Below are 19,408 nucleotides of genomic sequence, written 5' to 3'. Positions count from 1 at the left end.
CAAGCATCCCCTGCAAGGGTGGGAGTGGGGCAAAACTGCCTCTTGTTGAGAACCACTGCTCTAATTGAAAAGCTGTTAAAACACTACAGTTTTTTTCTCCCTTTGAAGTAATGATTTTTATTTGGACTAATCTCTGCCTATTGTGATTTAGTGTGGTTATTACAGTGGAGTTCAGTAGACATGGCTGCAGCTGGTCATATATATGATAATTTTATTTTCAATCTGCACCTTTAGTCACTTGCCAATACAAAATGCTCATCCTATAGAATGAAATGTTGCATATAGCATTCTAAACTTTGACATCTTCCCATATCCATGCATTCATTCAGTCCATTCATTCATTCATTCATTCAGCCTATTAATTATTTACAGAGTGTTAGGCTCCTTTCTAAGCACATGGATGAGCAATTTAAGAAAGTAATGCCTCCAGTCTATCGTAGCTGGGCATAATAGCATGACATCCAGAACCACATAAGAAAAGACTGTGCTCTTCTGAAAATGAGAGGGTGTTTTTCTCAAGTCTTGTTTTAATTAATGCAGACTTCCTCTTACAAGGATATGTCATTATACGCTGAGACAAACTTCAGAAAATTAGGATGCACTTGGGTCCCATATTAGGCCACAGAATTACTGAGCAACTTGTTAATGCCAATGTGGATTTGGAACCACGGATCATTGTTGTGTGAAAACCACTGGATGTAGCAGTGCAAATCAAGCCCCCTGACTCCTTTTGCTTTCACTTCTGTACTCAAATAGTGCTTTTTAATTCTGCACTTCTCTCCTATGAAAGTAAGCAGAGAATTCTGTTTAGAATCTCATTGACATCAGTTGCCTTGTCTCTACTTAACTCACAGTTCTCTTTATTCAGTTTTGTGTGTGTGTGATTTTAAAATTTACAAACTGTCTTATAGCTCCAGCAAGCGAACATGTTTATTCTTATTATTCAAACACTAAATAAGATAAAATTTGACATGTCCTAAAGCCTTGCCTTGAAGTCATGGTACTTCTTTCAATTCTAAGAAACAGGATCCTTGGTATACTGTGTAGTCTCTGTCTACTTGATTCTTATTCTTTTTTCTTGTTCCACATATATTTATTCATGATGGACAAGTATTGCATTGTATGTTACTGACTAAATCCTCCATTTTCCTAACTGTTTTGATGATGGTATAGTGACAGTGGTGATGGAGAAAATGAAGAAACTTCTATGGCCGTGTAGCTGCTTAATAAATGTAGCAGAGTGATCATCGGTGCTATTGTAACATCTAGGAGTATGTTTGGTGGCATTTGAATAAGCTAGTAACCATGCATTGAAAATAGAAAAACATTAACAGTGGGACACAGAATTACTTGCCAGGGGAGATTGCCTTGGCCAGAGGTTCCTTTAAGGGATGGTTAGGTTTCCTTCTGGTGAGTCCCCACCCTGTAAAGATCCCAGGAATAGCTAGAGAAGAGCACACAGCAGATTTTCCAACCCCCTCACAGAAACATAAAACAAGCACAGTTAAAGCAAGTACACCACAAGTTGTGTCGCCAGTGGTTGCCTCACCTTTCTTCCCACTCTTGATCTCCCTATACCTGCTCCATCCCCATCAAGCTCCTGACTGCTTTCTTCACATCCTTATTCCTCAGTGTGTAGACCAGAGGGTTGAGTGTGGGTGCAAGAATCATGTAAAGCACTGCCAGTGCTTTGCTCTGGTCCTGGGAGTAGTTGTCCTTGGGCTGCAGATACAAAAACATAATGGTCCCATAGAAGAGTGAGACTACCATTAGGTGGGAGGCACAGGTCCTAAAGGCCTTTTTCCTTCCCTCTGCTGAGCGCATTTTTACTACTGCCCTGGCGATGCACAAGTAAGTGGTCAGGATGATGGAGATAGGCATGCCTAGGATGATTAGCCGGGCAATAAACATTTTAGATTCTGTTGGGCCAGTATCAACGCAGGAGAGTTTAACAATGATCAATAGTTCACAGAAGAAATGGTCCACACGCCGGTTTCCACATCGAGGCAGCACCATGGCCATTGAGGACTGGAGAAAGGAGTTAGCAAAACCAGAGGACCAGGAAGCTGCTGCCAGGAGGTGACACAGCCTGGGGTGCATGATGGAGGTATAGTGTAAAGGCCAGCAAACTGCAACATAGCGATCAACTGCCATCACCGCAAGGAGCACACACTCTGTGGAGCCAAGTGCCAAGGCCACCCAGTACTGGACCATGCAGCCAGCATAGCTGATCTTTTTGTTACCTCCCCACATGTTCACCAGCATCTGGGGCACAATGCTGGTGGTGAAGCAGAGGTCAAGCACAGAGAGGTTTCTGAGGAAGAAGTACATGGGTGTATGAAGTCCAGCATCCAGGATAGAGAGTAGGATTATGGCCACGTTGCCCACAAGAGTTATAGTGTAGAACATCAGGACAAAGAGAGAGAGGATCAGCTCTAACTTGGGCCGCTCAGAGAAGCCCACTAAGATGAAATCCCCACCTGTGCTCTCATTAGCTGTTTCCATCTCCTCTTCAGCCCTATCGCTTCAGGAGATCCCACACCCTCTGTTGTGGGATTTAAGAATAATAAGTGGGTAATTAATACACATAATGGATTTAAAGGACAAGCATGGGTCCTTAGATGTGACCTAAATTCTACATTTTTGTTTTCTTTTGTCCTTTCCATCTATTTCCCCCTGCAACTGGATGAAAACTCCAGCAGATACATGACCTCCACAGTAATAAATGTATCACAACCAATTTCAGTTACAAACAGAATCTAAATCCACTAATTTGAAAACCCAATCCCATGAATACCAACAACTGAAAGCCTCACTTAGCATTCAGTCTTGTCCTCCACCAACTATCACTCCTTCCAGGTAACCCCTTGTGCTTGAGGGATGGGCTGTGGGCAGCTTCTCTCTCTCCCCACCCTTTCTCTGCCAGTATGACAGTAGGGCCATAGGGTCTTCCTGTTTGGGCCATGCAAAGGGGAAGGAAAAGAGTTACAGAAAAGTTCTTACTCTTCCAATCTGAGCCTGGGAGGTGTTTGAAGAGCTGACTCTTCTTTCATGGGAAAAGTGGTGGGTTCTTATAAGCCTTCTTACTGGGACAATGGGCCTGTGGGTCCCCAGCCTGGACTGGTGCATCTCCCATGAAGCTTACATCACCTTTTGCAGCTTCTGGAGATCCAGCATTCTCTCCCAGCATCGTGCTACTTTTTCCCTTTGTCCCTCTGGTGGTTCCAATGGATTAGACTCAGGACAACCCTGCACTAACTCTCCCTTCACCACCACCCTCCTCCAACACACAGGAAAGTCTCTTCCATCATTTGTCTCAAAAACATTGCAGCAGCCAAGACTTTCTTGAATCTACCACTGTAGAAGCTATTGGCACTTTTCTCATCCCCCAGAATTTCCTGGTTTTTCTGCCCCTGGTTCACTCTCTGCACTCCCAACTAAAATATGCAATTAGTGAAATCTCCAAGTAGCTCTGTTGAAGTCTCCTATCTGCACACCTATTAATGTGATGGGGCAGGTACTTTAAAACACCCTTTCCTGTTGGAAGGGGATGGTTTCAGACTCAGACTACTGCTTATTTCAAATGAATATTTGCAAATTCTCTCCCCTCCTCTTTACTCTCTTGACCTGTTTAATTTTTCATGTGGATAAAACTATTCTGGATGAATACTCCAAGAATCATACAACCATTTAAAAAATCATTTTCTTATAAATACTACATATGATTGAATCTTTCCCACCCTCTATAACATTTGAGTCAAATATAAGGCAGAAAGATTCATTTTAAAATACTGGTCCTTATGTACTAGAGGCAGTGGGACACTCAGTTTCATGGGACAAAATTTTGTGGGACATCCACTTTTTGGGGGTAGCTTCTGTCCATACCTTTCAGGAAAGTCAAGTGATAATAAGGCAACAAATCTCAAATAAATGAGCAAGAGGGTAAATTAATTTAAGCACTTATCTTAAATAGTAGTTGTAAATAAAGGTACCAAGAAATAAATCAAAATTAGATAACAAATTCACTCCACTTGAATAGAAGTTGAAGGAAAAATCAAAAAGGCAAAAGGTTATTTCCATACATGTCACGAATAATTTCCATGTTGATTCTTTCTGTGATTTCTCCAGTTGTCCCTCTTCTGTTAAATAGAAATACATCATAGGATTACCTTCGAGATAGATTGCCACTGACTTCAAGAAGCTTTGAGATATCCAGGTCTTTCAAATTTTATTTTCTCCTCTACTAATCACATTGTGTTCAGAAAGACTTGTTCTTAATGATACTAGCCTTCCTCCTTGCAACAGTATCTCATCTCTCCATTGGTATACAGATCATTAGCTATACTCTTATTCATGTCTTTGCACAGAGCATATTGAGATGGTAAGGGCCGGGCCCTGATGTATATACAAAGCCCTTAGTGTCTTTGTCCACAGTCATCTTGCTTCATTAGAATTACTGGTTACACAAATTTGACAGGGAATGTTTTACATACTGTAAGGGTGAATAATTTTTTACCAATTGATACCTAAATTTAAAAATCCATAATGAGAATTAGAACAAGAGAGAGGAGATAGGGGAAGTAAAATTAAGTGGGAGTAATTTGGGATTACACAGAAGCAAGAGGGGGTACACAAGGGATGTAATGGGAGAGCCAATTTGTAAGTGAAAGATTGGGTTCCAGACACCCTGGGGATGGAGCTCAGAGATGCAACAGGGAGGAAACAGGAACTTTTATTTTGTTCATCATTAAATCTCCATCAATTGTCAAGTGCCTGGCAAGTGATAAGTGTATAGTCAGTTAATATCTGTCCAGAGATCTCAAGTGTGTGACCTCTGAACCAAAGCTGGAAACTCCTATTTTGTTTGACTCAGATAAAACTTTTTAAATTAGGGGATTTTGTTAAACTATAATTTCTAGTACCTCATTTAAAAGTTTGTGACTAGTAGCACCAAGCCAATATTCATCTAAGATGATAATTTACTGGAGATAAATTTTAAGCAGACATTTGTCTCCAGTTCCCAGTCTTCACTGCATCCCATCTGCCTCACACACCCAGGTTTACCCCATCTTCTATCTGTAGCCATTTGAGCCTGAATTCCATACATCTGTTGTCTAAACCAGCATCTTGCCATCATGAGATTCTGTGTCTCAATCAGCTCCAGGGCCCACGAAGACTTTGCAAGTTGTTATGCTTTTAATTGCAAATAATTTCATGTTCTTCCTGGAAGCAGGCCTGACATATATTATAAATCTGAGTAATATTAACTTGGCAAACAGAGACCTGGAACAAAAACCCATATACAGGTGGAGAAAACTCAATTCTTCCTTTCTTTTGACTGTTTTGAAGTCTTTAAATATTACAAGAGTCAGGTGTAATAAAAATGATCTGACAGTTGCTTTTTATTTTTTGATATCATGATAATCAAACTAAAAACTACCACTCAGTGTCTTTCTTATAGAAAACTGTTCAAATTCTCCACTGGGAGAATTAAGGAGACAAGAGAAAAGCAGTAATAGTGAAGAGAAAGGAATTAATTGCAGTAAGAGGAACAACTTCATCAGGGAGTTGGAGAGGTTTGCTAAAATTTGATAAAGGATGGGGCTCCAGGGTGCCTTAATCAATTAAGAGTCCAACTCTTGATTTCAACTCAGGTCATAATCTCTCAGTTTGTAGGAAAGAGCCTCCACATCTGGCTCTGTGCTGACAGTGCAGAGCCTGCTTGGGATTCCCTCTCTCTCTCTCTCTGCCTCTCCCCTGGTCATTCTCTCTCTCTCTCTCTCTCTGTCTCTCTCTCTCTCTGTCTCCCTCTCCCAAAATAAATAAGCATTTTTTAATTGATAAAGGAAAGAACCAATGATGATGTTAAATTCATCATAATTGATGATAGATTAACTCACTAAGTGATTCTTGTTTGAATCAACTCAGGGAACTTGAACATGCAATCAAGGACTCTGTCTGAATCGTGGATCAACCACTTACTACATGTATAAACTTGAGAAGGTCTTTAACCTTTATGGCTCTTGGTTTACTCATCTGTAATATGAAAATAACAATATCATAATATTCTTTTCATAGGGTTATCTTGAAAATTACAAAAGATTATACATACAACAGTTAAACTGTTATCCCATAGATAATTAATAATAGTAACATGGAATAATAGGAATAATGGTAACATTTCTCAAGCTTGCAATGTATGAAATGCTTTATGTGCATTGCCTTATTTTATATTCATATATAATCTCTGAGGTCGTTAATATCACTGCCCCATTTTGCAGAGTAGAAAACTAAAGCCTATGATGACTTAATCCTAAGGCCAAGTCCACATCCCCGATACATGGTAGAACTAGGACTTGAAATCAGAACTCACTGGTTCCAAAGTTCATGATCACTAAACTATCATACAACACTGCCTGTATTATTGTAAGTAGCTATGCATATAATCCCTTTGTAGTTATCACTCCCAATGCCTGGCACATACCGGGCACTCACTAAATGTTTACTGAGTGAAGAGAAAAGGGGGAGCTACCAGTTATTCAACAAAACCACTGCCAATCCTGATCAGTCAGAATGATAGAAAGAGGGGAGGAAAGATTGAGGGTTCATCCCCAGGGGTCATCTTTATAAACTGAAGTGTCCTTTTAATTAAGAAAAAAAACTTCCTAGAACCTTAAAAGCATTAATAACCTAGTTTTATGCCAATGTAGAAAGTCTGATTTTGGTGCTCACAAGAACAGTCTTGGCTTTTCAGTCCTTTCTAGCTACAACCTGTCATTCAGAGCAATTGAAAGCAAACAATACTCACCTCCACACACAGTTTTCAGTCTGGTGTGTTAAAAGTCATGTTCTTGTCATGCTCTTTATCATCCACTTAAAGTCCTAGTGTGGGTGTGAGATCTGAATTCTTGGGGAGAGGAGAAGGGAAGCTATGTTAGGGCTGTCTCAGACACACAGGTCCCTTTTCCCTGCTATAAACAAAATCACTGCCAAAGCAGAAAGATGCAGAACAGAGTTTTCTCCTTGCCAAGACTATCAAACCTTCAGATGGAGTAAAATGTATCTGCCACACAGCAAGTTAGAACCAAAGATGCAAAGTGGGATTTGGCAAAAACTGCCAGCACCTTCCTTTGCTTCTCTTACTATTACTGTTTTCTGCTCTAGCCCCACAAACTACTTGGTTTTGTCCTGTTTTCAGAAATGCTTATATGCACCCAAATCATGTACTTATCCTCTTTTCATTTCCTTACTGGGGGGTGGGGGGGCCAATAAATTATCTTGAGTCTTTAAAAAAAAAAGGAAGGGACATCTGTGCAGCTCAGCTGCTTAAGCATCCGAGTTTGGCTCAGATTATCTCAAGGTTTGTGAGTCGACCCCCACACTGGGCTCCTTGCTGTCAGCACGGAGCCTGCTTCAGATCCTCTGTCTTCTTCTCTCAAAAATAAATAAACATTTTTTTTTTTTAAAAAGGGGTTCTGTAATGGACCAAGGGTAATGTATATCTAGTATGGTTAGGGTTTCTATTAGCTAAATCGGTTTCTGGCACCTCTCAGCTGAAAGCCTGTCCATTGTGCCCAAAGACCCAGAAGACATTGATTTGACCTGGTGGCTGGGAGTTCTTTCTGTCTGTCCAAAAGACTTAGTTTGTAGTTGCAGGCAGCTTCTATAGTAAGTGCCTAGGGAGCTTTGAGAAATGTGATGTCCCCACGTTTAAAAGCCACTGCAAACTTCACTTGTTTACTCTGCAGAAACATCTCTGGAGGAAGAGCCCCAAAGTGATCAATTATTATAAGATAGTGAGGGGCTTAGGAATAAGGTAAAAATAGCATAGGGGGATGGAGTTACTGAGGCACTAAAGCCTATTTCTCCACATCTCCACTGAAGTTTAAAAATGCCTATATTAAGAAACATGTTATTAAATGCTTAGGTGCATTTATGCAGTCACCAGAATTTTATTAGTTTGAATATGAAGAATAAAGCAGACACTGTTGGGGAACAAAAGAAAAGGAAAAGCCAAAAATCAAATGAGGCAGATTCCTTATTTGTAATAGTGTGTCATTTTACTACTACTAACTATGGTATTTATAGCAGTGATTTTTTGGTTGCATTTACACAAATAAGATAGTTTGGAGGAGTAACAATAAAATAAAGCTAGTTTGCAAAATGTTTTCTGTTACATTATTCAATTTACCCAATAAAAACTATCATGATCTTCAATAATACAGTAATTTCCTCTGTATTGAGGCTATTTACTCACTATGCAGACATCTTGTTTTCAAAAAATCAGTTGTATCCAGTCAATTAGTATTTTCAGTTTAAAAAGTAAAAGGCCCAGCTAAACATCACCTTATAATGTGACCCAGCAATCGCATTACTAGATATTTACCTGATTTCAAACCTTACACCCACGCAAAAAACCTGCATGTGATTGTTGATACCAGCTTTTATTGTTAATCACCCAAAACTAGAAGTAAGCAACATGTCCTTCAATAGGTAAATAATAAGTAAACTGGTACATCCATATTTAGCAATTTTTTTTAAGGCCAGCAAGCCAAACAAAAAAATGGATGAAGCTTAAGTTAAATTAATATTGCTAAGTGAAAGAAGCCAGTCTTCATTAAATTCTCCAAGCAGGCTCTCACCTTGAAATGGGAGTCTTCTCCTCATAGAATCTTCAGCTGCAACAAAAAGTCTGGGTGTGACATCCATGACTACTTTATAAGTGGAGAGGTTTTAATCCTAGTAAGAGCATCTCACAGTTTGGGAGTTCTGCTGTTACTGTTGATCAGCATCAAAGAGCAGAGGGTTGGGTAACTGCAGAGAAAAAGATCCTAATGCCCTGTCAAGTAAAATTCTCGTGTAAATACCAAGAGTATAATGAAGAAAGAATTGCCTGAAGAAATAAAAACAGAACACGCCCCAAGACAGAGGATAGTTTGTGAGGCTTTCTTCACTTCCCATAAATTGAACGTTATTCTCTGTTGATGGTGAGCGGGCGGGGGGGGGGGGGCACTTCTTCTAAGCCTGTGGTTCCCGCAAGGTTACTGAGGCTAGCGGCTGGAGAGATCCAACGTGGAGGAGAAGTAGGGAGACCCAAAGTTCCCTCTCCTCTCAAACACAGCAGTGTTGAGGACAGAGGACTTGGAATTCCAAGAGTCGGAGCTGCAGAGTGACAGAGACATCTCCAGAGGCCCACGGGAACAACCTGATCAGCTGTAGGTGCATGATGCGTGATTGCCAACTGGGAAAGATAAAATGGTCAGCATAGGCGTGGAAGGGAGGGATCCCCTTTTGTGGAGAGACAAAAGGAAGAGAAAGAGAGGCTGTGGAAGTGTAGGATTGTATTTGGATAAGAGAAAAACCGTGGACCAGGAATTGGGAAAAAAAATGAAGATACAATGTCTAACTGCAGGGCTTTCTCCAGACGGGGCCAGCTGCCTTGTTTGTGCACCTGGGGAGGAGGGGAGCCAGCCCTGGGCTAGGTAACTAGCTCATAAATGGCAGTCCACAGTGTGGGAAAGCAATCCCCTCCCTCCAGGGCTGTGGGAAGAAGGTAAATAACCATTCAAAGGACAAAGACTGCCTGTGCCCGCCAGCCAGAGGCCCTTTATTGGTGGGGTGGAGCAGCACTTTCCTGAACCAAGAAACGTGGAGGGGGATCCCTTAAGACATCAGGATTTGAATCCCAGCCAAGCACTAGGGAGGCATGGGAGTCAACAGAATGGGACAAACCACCTCCTTTGTGCATGCCAGGCACTGTGAGGAGCCGAAGGCCCTTCATCATTGGGGGAGTGGCACTGCCCAGGAACCGGAGTGCATGGAGCAGGACCCTTTAAGACATCGGGGTTTGAATCCCAGAGGATTGCCAGGGAGACAATGGAGACTGGAGCAAAAAAAACCAAAAAACAAAACAAAACAAAACAAAACAAAAAACACGGCCCACTTGCACCTGTGCAGCACTGTGAGGATGGCCTGAACAGGGTTTGGGACACCCAGTCTGGGGAGAAGAGACTGGGGTGTTGCCATTTTTCTCGCCATCACCAACAAGGTGGGGCTTCAGGGAACAAACAAGGGGGCACAGTGTAGGCGGGACCCGCCTACACAAGACCACGCCCCTCCACAGCTGGTAACTGTGTATCTACCAGAGCCGGATTCACGCTGACCAAGCAGACAGCCCCTCCTCCAGACCAGCACTGCCACTGGTTCCAAGAAACCCAGAGGTTTTGCATTTTCTGATTCTTGGACAATTCTTACTATATATTTTCTCCCTTTCTCCTTCTTATTTCTCCCTTTCTCTTGTCTGGTTATTCTGGCTATTGGTTTGTTTAAGCAGACATATTTAATCTATTCTTTTTACACCTGTTCTCCTTTATTTTCCTCTCTCTCTCTGGATTAAGCCATATAGTTTCTCTGCCTGGTCAATTTTCTTTTCTTTTCTTTTTTCCAGCCCCTGTCATTTCTCTCTTTTTATGGGATAAGGCCTTTTCCACCACCACCAACCCTCATTTAAAAAATTTTTTTTCCCCTAGGGTTACTTCAATGAACAAATCAAAAAACGCCTGGTGTAGGGTCCAAACAATCACTACGAGTAGGGAGATAAAGCAACCAGAGTCACAACAACACAGAGCAAGTAACACACTCCAAAAAACACCTCCTGAAGGGCCAGGCCCTGGACAGTTTATGATGCCTCTTTAATATAGTAGTGTTCACAGGTGCAGGACACATAACAAGTTTTTAAAATACATAAGGGACAGAAAACAGGCCAAAATGATGAAATGAAAGAATTCTCCTCAAAAAAATTCCAGGAAGAAATGACAGCTAAAAATTGCTCAAAACAGATATAACCAATATAACTGAGCAAGAATTTAGATTAATAGTCATAAGATTAATAGCTGGGCTTGAAAAAGGATAGAAGACAGAAGAGAATCTATTGCTGCAGAGAACAAGGAACTAAAATATAGTCATGACGAATAAATAAATGTTGAAGTGAGGTGCAAAATAAACTAAATGTGTTGACAGCAAGGATTGAAGAGGCAGAGGGGAGAAAAGTGAAATAGAAGATAAAATTATGGAAAAAGATGAAGCTGAAATAAAGACTTAAAAAATTCTAGACCACAAGAGGAGAATTAGAGAACTAAGTGATTTAATGAAACATAATAATATCCATATCATAGGAGTTCCAGAAGAGACAGATTAAGGGAAACAGAAGATAAATTATCGAAAATTATGAAGCAGGGAAAAAGAGAAATAAAAAACTAGTAGACCACAAGGGAGAATCAGAGATAATAATATCCATATCCTAGGAGTTTCGGAAGAAGAAGAAGAGAGAGAAAGGGACAGAAAGTATACTTTAACAAATCATAGCTGAGAACTTCCCCAATCTGAGGAAAGAAGACATTGAAATCCAGGAGGCACAGAGAACTCCCTTCAAATGTAACAGGAACCAATCTTCTCCATGACATATCATAGTGAAACTGGCAAAATACAAAGATAAAGAGAGAATTCTGAAAGCAGTTAGGGACAAACGGGCCTTAACCTACAAGGGTAAACACATAAGGGTAGTAGCAGACCCGTCAACTGAATTTGGCAGGCCAGAAGGGAGTGGCAGGAAATATTCAAGGTTCTGAATAGGAAAAATATGCAGCCAAGGATCATTTATCCAGCAAGGCTGTCATTCAGAATAGAAGGAGAGATAAAGGTTTTACTACACAAACAAAAACTGAAGGAGTTCATCAACCATTAAACAAGCCCTACAAGAGATCCTAAGGTGGACTCTGTGAGTGGAATGTTGCAAAGACTACAAAGGACCAGAGACACACCACAAGCATGAAACCTACAGATAACACAATGACACCAAATCCATATTTTTCAATAAAACGCTAAATGTAAATGGACTAAATGCTCCAAAAACATGTATCAAAATGGATAAAAAACAAAGCCCTTCTATATGCTGTCTACAAGAGACCCATTTTAGGCCTGAAGCCACCTTCAGATTGAAAGTGAGGTGATGGATAACCATCTATCATGCTACTGGAAGTCAAAAGAAAGCTGGAGTAGCCATATTTATATCAGACAAACTATATTTTAAACTAAAAACTGTAACAAGAGATGAAGAAGGGTATTATATAATAATTAGAGTCTATCCATCAAGAAGAGGTAACAGTGATAAATGTTTATCACACAATTTGCAAGCACCCAAATATATACATCAATTAATCATGAATATAAGCAATCTTATTGATAAGAATATAGTAATTGCAGGTGATTTTAATACTCCACTTACAACAACGGACAGATCATTGAGGCAGAAAATCAATAAAGAAACAATGGCCGTGAATGATACACTGGACCAGATGGACTTGACAGATATATTCAGAACTTCTCATCCTAAAGAAGCAGAATACACATTCTTCTCAAGTGCACATGGAACATTCTCCAAGATAGATCACATACTGAGTCACAAAACAGCCCTGAATAAATATAAAAGAATTGAGATCATACCATGCAAATTTCCAGATCACAATGATATGAAACTGGAAATCAACCACAGGAAAAAGGTTGGAAAGCCTCAAATCCCTGGAGGTTAAAGAAAATCCTACTAAAGAATGAATGGGTCAACCAGTCAAAGAAGAAATTTTAAAAATATATGGAAGCAAATGAAAATGAAAACACAACAGTCGAAACCCTTTGGGATGCAGCAAATCAGTCCTAAGAGGAAAATACATTGCAGTCCAGGCCTATCTCAAGAAACAATAAAAATCCCAAATACAAAATCTAACAGCACACCTAAAGGGCCTATGAGCAGAATAGGAAAGAAACCCCAAGGCCAGCAGAAGAAGAGAAATAATAAAGAGCAGAGCAGAAGTAAACAATATAGAATCCAAAACAACAGTAGGGCAGTTCAGTGAAACTAAGAGCTGGTTTTTTGAAAAAATAAACCAAATTGATAAACCCCTAGCCAGACTTCTCAAAAAGAGAGAGAACCTAAATAGATAAAATCACAAATGATATTAGACATATCACAACCAACCCATCAGAAATACAAACAATTATCAGAGAATATTATGAAAAATTATATGCCAACAAACTGGCAAATGGACAAACCATAAGAAATGGACAAATTCCTAGACACACACACACACACACACACACACTACCAAAACTCAAACAGAAAGAAATAGAAAATTTGAACAGACCCATAACTAGTGAAGAAATTGAATCAGTTATCAAAAATCTCCCAACAAATAAGAGTCCTGGTCCAGATGGATTCCCAGGGGAATTCTACCAGATATTTATTTATTTATTTATTTATTTATTTACTTATTTTAAAATTTACATCCAAATTAGGTAGCATATAGTGAACAATGATTTCAGAGTAGATTCCTTAGTGCCACTTATCCCTTTTACCCCGTCCAGCCTCCCAAAAACCCTCCAGGAACCCTCAGTTTCTTCTCCATATTTTTGAGTCTCTTATGTTTTGTCCCCCTCCCTGTTTTCATATTATTTTTGTTTCCTTTTCCTTATGTTCACCCGTTTTGTCCCTTAAAGTCCTCATATGAGTGAAGTAATGTGATATTTGTCTTTCTCTGACTGACTAATTTCGCTTAGCATAATACCCTCCAGTTCCATCCACATAGTTGCAAATGGCAAGATTTCATTCTTTTTGATTGCCAAATACTCCATTGTATATATATACCACTTCTTCTTTATCCATTCATCCATTGATGGACATTTGGGCTCTTTCCATACTTTGACTATTCTTTATAGTGCTGCTATAAACATTGGGGTGCATGTGTACCTTCGAAACAGCACACCTATATCCCATGGATAAATGCCTACTAGTGCAATTGCTGGGTTGTAGGGTAGGTTCTATTTTTAGTTTTTTGAGGAACTTCCATACTGTTTTCCAGAGTGGCTGCACCAGCTTGCATTGCCACTAACAATGCAAAAGAGATCCTCTTTCTCCTCATCCTCACCAACATCTGTTGTTGCCTGAGGTGTTAATGTTAGTCATTCTGACAGGTGTAAAGTGGTATCTCAGTGTGGTTTTAAATTGTATTTCCCTGATGATGAGTGATGTTGAGCATTTTTTCATGTGCCAGTTGGCCATCTGTCTTCTTTGGAGAAGTGTCTATTCATGTCTTTTGCCCATTTCTTCACTGGATTATTTGTTTTTTGGGTGTTCAGTTTGGTAAGTTCTTTTTGGATTTTGGATACTAACCCTTTATCTGATATGTCTTTGCAAATATCTTCTCCCATTCTGTCAGTTGCCTTTTAGTTTTGCTGATTGTTTCCTTTGCTGTGTAGAAGCTTTTTATTTTGATGAGGTCCCAATAGTTCATTTTTGCTTTGGTCTCCCTTGCCTCCAGAGACGTGTTAAGAAGTTGCTGTGGCCAAGGTCAAAGAGGTTTTTGCCTGCTTTCTCCTCAAGGATTTTGATGGCTTCCTGTCTTACACTGATGTCTTTCATCCATTTTGAGTTTATTTTTGTGTATGGTGTAAGAAAGTGGTCCAGGTTCATTCTTCTGCATGTCACTGTCCAGTTTTCCCAGCACCACTTGCTGAAAACACTGTCTTTATTCCATTGGATATTCATTCCTGCTTTGTCAAAGATTAGTTGGCCATACATTTGTGGGTCCATTTCTGGGTTATCTATTCTGTTCCATTGATCTGTCTGTTCTTGTGCCAGTACCATACTGTCTTGATGATTACGGCTTTGTAATACAGTTTGAAGTCCGGGATTATGATGTCTCCTGCTTTGGTTTTCTTTTTCAAGATTTCTTTGTCTATTCTGGGTCTTTTCTGGTTCCATACAAATTTTAGGACTGTTTGTCCTAGCTCTGTGAAGAATGCTGGTGTTACTTTGATAGGGATTGCATTGAATATGTAGATTGCTTTGGGTAGTATCGACATTTTAACAATATTTGTTCTTCCTATCCAGGAGCATGGAATCTTTTTCCATTTTTTTGTATCTTCTTCAATTTCCTTCATAACCTTTCTATAGTTTTCAGTGTATAGATTTTTCACCTCTTTGGTTAGATTTATTCCTAGGTATTTTATAGTTTTTGGTGCAACTGTAAGTGGGATCAATTCCTTGATTTGTTTCTGTCGCTTCATTGTTGGTGTATAGGAATGCAACTGATTTCTGTGTGTTGATTTTATATCCTGCAACCTTGCTGAATTCATGAATCAGTTCTAGAAGTTTTTTGGTGGAATCTTTTGGGTTTTCCATATAGAGTATCATGTTATCTGAGAAGAGTGAAGTTTGACCTCCTCTTGGCTGTTTTGGATGCCTTTTATTTCTTTGTGTTGTCTGATTGCAGAGGCTAAGACTTCCACTACTATGTTGAATAACAGTGGCGAGAGTGGACATCCCTGTCTTGTTCCTGACCTTAGGGGGAAAGCTCTCAGTTTTTCCCCATTGAGGATGATATTAGCATTGGGTCGTCCATATATGGCTTTTATGATCTCCAGGTATGCTCCTTCTATCCCTACTTTCTTGAGGGTTTTTATCAAGAAAGGATGCTGTATTTTGTCAAATGCTTTCTCTGCATCTCTTGAGAGGATTATATGGTTCTTGTCCTTTCTTTTACTGATGTGATGAATCACATTGATTGCTTTCTGGGTACTGAACCAGCCCTGCATCCCAGGTATAAATCCCACTTGGTCGTGGTGAATAATTTTTTTAATGTATTGTTGGATCTGGTTGGCTAATATCTTGTTGAGGATTTTTGCATCCATGTTCATCAGAAAAATTGATCTATTGTTCTCCTTTTTAGTGGGGTCTCTGGTTTTGGAATCAAGGTAATGCTGGCTTCATAGAAAGAGTTTGGAAGTTTTCCTTCCATTTCTATTTTTTGGAACAGTTTCAAGAGAATAGGTGTTAACTCTTCCTTAAATGTTTGGTAGAATTCCCCCGGAAAGCCATCTGGCCCTTCGACTCTTGTTTTTTTGGCAGACTTTTGATTACTAATTCAATTTCCTTACTGGTTGTGGGTCTGTTCAAAATTTTCTATTTCTTCCTGTTGCAGTTTTGGTAGTGTATATGTTTCTAGGAATTTGTCCATTTCTCCCACATTGCCCATTTTATTGGCATATAATTGCTCATAATATCCTCTTATTATTGTTTTTATTTCTGCTGTGTTGGTTGTGATCTCTCCTCTTTCATTTTTGATTTTATGTATTTGCATCCTTTCCTTTTTCTTTTTGATCAGACTGGATAGGGGTTTATCAATGTTGTTAATTCTTTCAAAGAACCAGCTTCTGGTGTCATTGATCTGTTCTACTGGGGTTTTTTTTTGTTTGTTTTGGTAGCATTAATTTCTGCTCTAGTCTTTACTATTTCCTGTCTTCTGCTGGTTTTGGGTTTTATTCGCTGTTCTTTTTCCAGCTCCTTAAGGTGTAAGGTTAGGTTGTGTATCTGAGATCTTTCTTCCTTCTTTAGGAAGGCCTGGATTGCTATATACTTTCCTCTTATGACCACATTTGCTGCATCCCAGGGGTTTTGGGTTGTGGTGTTATCATTTTCATTGTCTTCCATATACTTTTTAATTTCCTCTTTAACTGCTTGGTTAGCCCATTCATTCTTTAGTAGGATGTTCTTCAGTCTCCAAGTATTTGTTACCTTTCTAAATTTTTTCTTGTGGTTGATTTCGAGTTTCATAGCATTGTGGTCTCAAAATATGCATGGTATGATCTCGATCTTTTTGTACTTACTTAGGGCTGACTTGGGTCCCAGGATATGGTCTATTCTGGAGAACGTTCCATGTGCACTGGAGAAGAATGTGTATCCTGCTGCTTTAGGTCAAAATGTTCTGAATATATCTGGTTAAGTCCATCTGGTCCAGTGTGACATTCAAAGCATTGTTTCCTTGTTGATTTTTTGATTAGATGATCTGTCCATTGCTGTGAGTGGGGTATTGAAGTCTCCTACTATTATGGTATTACTATCGATGAGTTTCTTTATGTTTGTGATTAATTGATTTATATATGTGGGTACTGTCACATTTGGCACATAAATGTTTACAATTGTTAGGTCTTCTTGGTGGATAGACCCCTTGATTATGATATAATGCCCTTCTGCATCTATTGATACAGTCTTTAAAGTCTAGATTGTCTGTTATAACTATGGCTACTCCGGCTTTCTTTTGTTGACCATTAGCATGGTAGATAAGGATCCCCGTATTTTCAATCTGAATCTTTAGGTCTAAAGTGGCTCTCTTGTAAACAGCATATAGATGGATCTTGTTTTCTTATCCATTCTGTTGCCCTATATCTTTTGATTGGAGCATTGAGTCCATTGACATTTAGAGTGACTACTAAAAGATATGAATTTATTGCCATTATGATGCTTGTACAGTTGGAGTTTGTGGTGGTGTTCTCTGGCCCTTTCTAATCTTTGTTTCTTTTGGTATTTGTTTGTTTGTTTATATTTTCATCTTTTCTCCCCTCAGAAAGTCCCCCTTAAAATTTCTTGCAGGGCTGCTTTAGTAATCACAGACTCCTTTAATTTTTGTTTGTCTGGGAAACTCTTTATCTCTCCTTCTATTTTGAATGACAGCCTTGCTGAATAAAGCATTCTTGGCTGCATATTTTTCTGATTCAGCACATTGAATATATCCTGCCACTCATTTCTGGCCTCCTAAGTTTCTGTGGATAGTTCTGCTACAAACCTGATCTGTCTTCCCTTGTAGGTTAGGGACTTTTTTTCCCTTGTTGCTTTCATGATTCTCTCCTTGCCTGAGTATTTTGTGAATTTGACTATGATAAGCCTTGTTGATAGTCGGTTTTTGTTTAATCTAAAGGGGGTCCTCTGAGCTTCCTGGATTTTGATGTCTGTGTCTTTCCCCAGGTTAGGAAAGTGTTCCACTATTTTTTGCTCACATGACCCTTCTACCCCCATTTCTCTCTCTTCCTCTTCTGGGACCCTTATGATTCTGATGTTGTTCCTCTTTAATGAGTCACTGATTTCTCTAATTCTTAAATTGTGCTCTTTTGCCTTAATCTCCCTCTTTTTTTCTGCTTCATTATTCTCTGTGTCTTCTATCTCACTGATTCTTTGTTCTGCCTCATCCGTCCTTGCTGCTGTAGCATCCACCCGTGATTGCAGCTGTTATAGCATTTTTTTATTTCATTCTGACTAGTTTTTACTTCATTTATCTCTGCAGAAAGGGATTCTAATCTATTTTCGACTCCAGCTAGTATTCTTATTATCATGATTCTAAATTCTGGTTCAGATATCTTGCTTGTATCTGTGTTGGTTAAATCCCTGGCTGTCGTTCCTTTGTGCTCTTTCTTTTGGGGTGAATTCCTTCATTTTGTCATTTTGAAGGGAGAAAAGGAATTAATGAGGTAGAAAAATTGAAATAAAAAAATTAAAATAAAAAAATATTAAAATTAAACACACACACACACACACACACACAAAATTGGATAAATGATGCTAGATCCTAGGTGTGTTTTTGTCTAGGTGTTGAAAGTGGTTTGACAGATTAGAGGAAAAAAAAGGTGGAAAGGAAAAAAAGGAAATCATTTGAGAATTTGAAAAAATGAATACACTGAAGTAGATTAAAATGAGATGATGGGAGTAAAATAGAATTTGAAAAAATTTACACAAATGTAAAGAATATAGTAGAAAAATTAAAGAAAAATATTTTTAATAAAAATTTTAAAAAATGAATTTTTTCTCTTTCTGTATTCAAGAAAAAGAAAAGAAATGAAAAAGAAAAAAGAGAAAAAATAAAAAGGTAATCATTTGAAAATTTAAAAAAGTGAGTACTCTGTAGTAGACTAAAATAAAATGATGGAAGTAAAATATAATTTGAAAAGTTATACATAAAAGTAAAAAATATAGTAAAAAATTAAAGAAAAATATTTTAATAGAAATTGAAAGTAAAAATGAAGTTTTTTCTCTTTCTGCCTCAAGAAAAAAAAGAAAAAAGAAAAAGAATGTAAAAAAGAAAAAAAAGGAAATCGTTTGAAAATTTGAAAAACTGAACACAGTGAAGTAGACTAAAATAAAATGATGGAAGTAAAATAGAATTTGAAAAAAATTACACAAAAGTAAAAAATATAGTAAATAAGTTAAAAATATTTTTAATAAAAATTGAAAATAAAAATAAATTTTTCTTTTTCTGTATTCAAGAAAAAGAAAACAAGTGAAAAAGAAAAAAAAAGAAATAATTGAATACATGGACCTGCTAACAGATTGAAATAGGACTGAAATTACTTTGTTTTCCCTAGAAGTCAGACTATGAAGCACTTTATAGTCCTTAAACTAAGCAAGCGGTGAGACTTGTGTTCTTGAAGATCGAGTTTGGCCCATTTGGGCAGGGCTCAGTGTAACGGCTCCCTTCTCCACTAGATGGTTCTGCTAGCCTACTGGGGTGGAGTGTTGTGGCATTTGTAG

The 19,408-nt window shown here is 38.7% G+C and overlaps 1 protein-coding gene across 10 annotated transcripts in view; it reads right to left on the bottom strand.

The window, feature by feature from the left end:
- Positions 1 to 880: 880 nt before the first annotated feature.
- Positions 881 to 19,408, bottom strand: part of LOC131517576 (putative olfactory receptor 2W6) — an 84,224-nt gene continuing 65,696 nt past the window's right edge. For 7 of the 10 annotated variants that reach the window (XM_058739894.1, XM_058739902.1, XM_058739912.1 and 4 more), the window contains 3 exons: positions 8,643 to 8,814; positions 6,809 to 6,907; positions 881 to 4,139 (listed from right to left, as the gene is read on the bottom strand). In XM_058739894.1, coding sequence (XP_058595877.1) covers positions 1,573 to 2,505 — 933 coding nt within the window. In that variant the 5' untranslated portion in view covers positions 2,506 to 4,139; positions 6,809 to 6,907; positions 8,643 to 8,814 and the 3' untranslated portion in view covers positions 881 to 1,572. Of the gene's footprint in view, positions 4,140 to 6,808; positions 6,908 to 8,642; positions 8,815 to 15,094; positions 17,319 to 19,408 lie in introns of those variants that run through there. The other 3 variants (XR_009264671.1, XR_009264673.1, XR_009264670.1) reach the window with 3 other exon arrangements.

Source organism: Neofelis nebulosa, chromosome 1 (genome assembly GCF_028018385.1).
Source record: "Neofelis nebulosa isolate mNeoNeb1 chromosome 1, mNeoNeb1.pri, whole genome shotgun sequence".
Taxonomy (NCBI): Eukaryota; Metazoa; Chordata; class Mammalia; order Carnivora; family Felidae; genus Neofelis; species Neofelis nebulosa.
Note: the sequence above shows the minus strand (reverse complement) of the source record. Positions and strands in the feature narration are given on the sequence as shown.